Below are 4,392 nucleotides of genomic sequence, written 5' to 3'. Positions count from 1 at the left end.
TAAGCTTGCTGTCATGTCCTAATCCTACTGGCTCAGTTCTTTTACCATCTCACGCTTCTTCACCTTTTCGGCCAATCAGCCTCTGAGCCTAGCAAAAGTAAAGCTGGCCAGAGCCCTATCCGATCCTCGCTCGAATTATTCGAAGGGCTTTGGACAAGACGCGATTCAAACTGAGGGACTGTTACGTAACTTCATCGCAACACAAACTTCAAAACCCCAGCTCAGTCCTTTGTCCACGTCATCGATCCTTGTGACCCCAACTAAAACATCGTTCGCCGTCGGATCATAACACAAACTTGCAATCCCCAACCGTCGGATCTCCCTTCTTCATCCTCCTCCCTTTTTCCCTCGATCCGATCGTCAAGAAAACCCACCTTTTAAATCCTTCCCCTCTTTCCTCATCATCTGTGCCTGAACTTCCCACCAAACCAAAAACAGTTTCTCTCTACTTCTCTATTAAACGGTCTCAGTCTCAATCTCTCAGCCATTTTTCTACACAGAACGCTGCCATGGCCACTGAGAACTCCGAAAACCCTCCGGCACCGCCTCCGCCAGCTCCCTCTCTCCCGCAGTATCCAGAGGTACACAAAAGTTTTCCTCCATTTTCTTTTCTCGCCACCCAAACGGCTTTTCCCCACTTATTTTCGCTTAATTTTCAGCTGGATTTTGCTTAATTTTTCCTGATTTTTCTTTCTCCAGATGATTATGGCGGCGATCGAGGCGCTGAACGACGGCAACGGGTCTAACAAGTCGGCAATCGCAACGTACATCGAGTCCACGTACGGCGATCTACCTCCGGCTCACGCCACACTTCTGGCTCACCACCTCAACAAGATGAAACAGAGCGGCGAGCTCGTCCTGGTCAAGAACAACTACATGAAGCCAGACCCGAACGCGCCGCCCAAGAGAGGCAGAGGCCGTCCTCCCAAGCCCAAGGTCCCGCTCCCACCTGGAACCGTTGTCTCGCCTCCCAGGCCACGTGGCAGGCCCCCGAAGCCTAGAGACCCGTTCTCTCCGCAAGCGGAGCCCAAGAGCCCTTCTGGGACTGGAAGGCCACGTGGACGCCCTCCCAAGAAGGCCAAAACGGCATCGGCTCCTCCTCAGGCTCCAGCTCCGGCTCCGGCTACTGGCGCGCCCAGAGGTAGAGGCAGGCCTCCTAAAGTGAAGCCCGCTGTGGCCCCGGTCGGCTGTTGAGTTTAGCTCAGCTCAGATAGTGAGAAAGAGGGAGGGAGTGTTAATTTTTATTTAATTTAATTTAATTTTAGGTGTGTTTAGAATTTAGTTTCCGGATGATCGATGGTTTAGTTTTTGTTTTTTTTGTTTTTTTTATTTTTTTTTAATGTAGTATGTGGTTGGTTGGAGCAGTGAGGTTGGGGGTGGTCTTATCAAAATGTGACTGTAATTGCCATGTAAATTGTTTAGCGGCTACTTAGGCTTTTCTGCCTTTTGCCTCTCTGGCTACAAAAGGGGGTTAATTAAAATGAGGCTGATTCTGATTACTTTATCACTTTTTGGGTTTTTAAAATTCCAAAAGTTGGCTCTCTCTCTCGCCTTTAACGCTTTATCTCTCGGCGTGCTGGGACGTGGTTGGTTTGTTTGAAGAGAACCTGTGCTCCGTGCTTGATTGAGTAAAACTTCGGTGGTGAAAAATAAATCCAAGTGTTGATGTGTTGGGTGCAAATAAGGGTTGCTTTTTCGGTTTTTAAAAATGTGTGGAACCTTTACAGGTAATGTTGTGTAGTAAATACCATACCAGCATCTTGTCTTTTGTATTGCATGGTTAAGAATTCTGGGATGTGGATGATGCTTTTTCTCCATGTACGGCCTCAACTATTTTTTGGAAAAAACATAACAAATAAAAAATGAGCGTTTGGGCTAATTTAATTTGGTTTCCTTTGTGCGTTTTTGCTAATAATCCTACTAAAAAAGTCAAGATTAGTCTGATTAAAGGGTCCATTCACTACTAGCTAGACAACTGTGGGGGCCTTTATTTAATTAATTATAACATATGCTACATATTTGAAACCGATGATCAATTAACAAGACATTAGTTTTGGGGTGATTCAGTCAGGAACCAATTAATCTTTCAAAAGAAAAATAAAACTGAGAAGTGGGTTTTGGTCATAATGGAACATTGGAATTTACATATATTGAAAGTAGAGTAGTCGTAGCTAGGCATCATTGTTTTACATATGCACTTAAAATTTACCTAAGTAATTTTGTCATCATTGTTTTAATTACTAGCTAACTTGAAATTTTGGTTTACAGTTTAGGTCATCAGGGGATTCTATTGCCCATGTAGTGGTTGATGCCAAGTAACTCGTGCGTATATTACATGTTGGCTCCATGGATGTGCTTAAAATAGGTATGTAGTGCATTGCTCTTGGTTTGCTTTCATTCATTACAAATTGTGAATCCCATGGCTCTTCTTGTTTTGTACAATTAAATTTGATATTTGCAGCTGTTGAACTGGATCCTTAATGTTTTGAGAACGTTTTTGTAGTTTCATCAATATAATCTCATCTCTAGTTGTCAATGTTTTATAAGCAGTATGCAATTTTGAGACCATGTGTAAGGTTTGAGTATAAGAGAGTGAGGCAGTTGTCTTGTCTCTTCCACTTTTAGTGGATAGACAATGGCCTAGTTGAAATTAACTAAAAACAATGTTCTAAAACAATTTCTTTCAAATTTTATATTTGGATATATTGGTAGTTTTAAGAAGCAGAAGATGTTTGATTCATCAACATGAATCAATACAAGTCCAAATACCCCCTCTCAACTTGTTGTTTAATTTGTTTATGTATCATTGATTGCATTAATTCTTTTTACTAGTCTAAACTTGTACTAGATTTATATATCTTATCATCATATCATGATGACTTTGACAAATTAGTTGCTGGTCTGGATGCTGACCTGCATTTTATAATTATCACATATAGATGTATTTTGTGTATCATTTGCTTAGTGTGGTGGCTATTAGAGTTGTTGTTACCTTGGGCAGTTGATTGTTTTATGCATATTTGGGCAGAGAAACTTACCCTTTTGTTCATGAATTATCATGTTTGATTTTTCCCCCTGCGTTACTTGTGAAAAATGTGTTTCAATTGATTAAGTTGCACTTCGTACAAAGCCTCTAAAGATTGACCATAACTCAATCAAGGTAAAATCTTATGTTTTGGCTCAATATTTGTCTTTTCCAAACGTGTTTCTCCTATGTTTTCTGCTGCCCTATGTAAAGCATGTTTGGAGGATACTATTTTTGTATCTAATTGAGTAATTCCCTTGGTGCTGCAGAGGAGGTTGATGTTTTAACCTTCAGCCAATGTTACTCTTGTTAGGGACTTCATGGTTATTTTCTTTATATATAAAAAATTTCCCTTTTTGAACATACTATCAGTGAGCAAGAATTGTTAAAATGACAAGAAATTGAATCGCTTCTTGTTTGGTGCTTTTGCTTCTCTGATATAATAATAGTGTAGATTTTGTATTAAACTATATTAAGGAGGGGTTATTTCCTCTTCTTTTGGTGGATTGTTTTACAACCCAATAACTTTTGTAGGAATGTAAACATATGTTTACCTTTGTCCTTGGGATCTACACTCTTGCTGTTTCAGAGGCTTTATCAGAAAATTGCAAGTAACACACAATGCTTTTGCTATTATGCTTGTTAGTTATACAAATTTTCAATAATTGGGTAGTGGCTTCTCATTTTTTATTTTCAGGTTGTTTTAAATTTGGTGCATGAATAATTTTGACTGCTTCAAAGTATGCATGTCTTTTAGGTAGTATGTTATTTGGTCTTTAACCAAGCTTTGTTGGGGAAGTGATGTTTATTTTCTTTGTTTTTTGGTTGAGAGTGTCATTGCTTCAACCTGTGCTTTTTAAATTTTTTGTTTTGTTTTTAATGTGCAATTAATATTAAGTCCTTAACTAGTATCTTCATATATAATATTTGGTTCAAAGGCAATGGTATTTGTTTGTCGATGATATTCAATCTGCATAATTTTCAGGCTCGTTTACAGTAAGAAGGGCCCTACTCCTAGGTTATGGAATGGTGTTTTGTAGGATGAGTTGGAGAAACTTGAGTAGAGGGAGTGGGATGCAGGCCGGAAGATGATGAATAAACAACAATGGAGAAGCAAGAAATGTTGCAGAGGTACAAAGTCCATTGTTGAATGTTTTGGTTTGGATGCAAATAGGTGGGGAAGCTAGAAGTAATAGGACTAACAAAAATATTGAAAATTGGTTTATTGGCTGACTTTGGTGCCATTTTGTAATAACCCAAAACAAAATATCTAAAAAGAAAGAAAATATCTAAAAAGTAAGGAAAATATCTTTTAGCAAAAAGACAAGTTTGCCCTCGCATATTTTAATGGGGGAAAATTTGACTTT

The 4,392-nt window shown here is 39.1% G+C and overlaps 1 protein-coding gene across 1 annotated transcript; it reads left to right on the top strand.

The window, feature by feature from the left end:
• The first annotated feature begins 311 nt into the window (after positions 1 to 311).
• On the top strand, positions 312 to 1,507 carry LOC117613651 (HMG-Y-related protein B-like). The gene is made up of 2 exons (XM_034342243.1): positions 312 to 581; positions 700 to 1,507. Exons 1-2 carry the CDS (start codon positions 510 to 512, stop codon positions 1,192 to 1,194), a joined length of 567 nt encoding a protein of 188 aa, XP_034198134.1. The 5' UTR covers positions 312 to 509; the 3' UTR covers positions 1,195 to 1,507.
• The last annotated feature ends 2,885 nt before the right edge of the window (positions 1,508 to 4,392 follow it).

This window comes from Prunus dulcis, unplaced genomic scaffold, assembly GCF_902201215.1.
Source record: "Prunus dulcis unplaced genomic scaffold, ALMONDv2, whole genome shotgun sequence".
NCBI classification, from domain to species: Eukaryota; Viridiplantae; Streptophyta; class Magnoliopsida; order Rosales; family Rosaceae; genus Prunus; species Prunus dulcis.
This window is presented reverse-complemented; position numbering and strand designations above follow the sequence as displayed.

Bases quoted from the DNA above. Each gene is read 5' to 3' on its own strand.
- LOC117613651 (XM_034342243.1), top strand. From the start codon at position 510: ATGGCCACTGAGAACTCCGAAAACCCTCCGGCACCGCCTCCGCCAGCT. The intron at 582-699 runs GTACACAAAAGT...TTCTTTCTCCAG, and splicing joins CTCTCCCGCAGTATCCAGAG to ATGATTATGGCGGCGATCGA.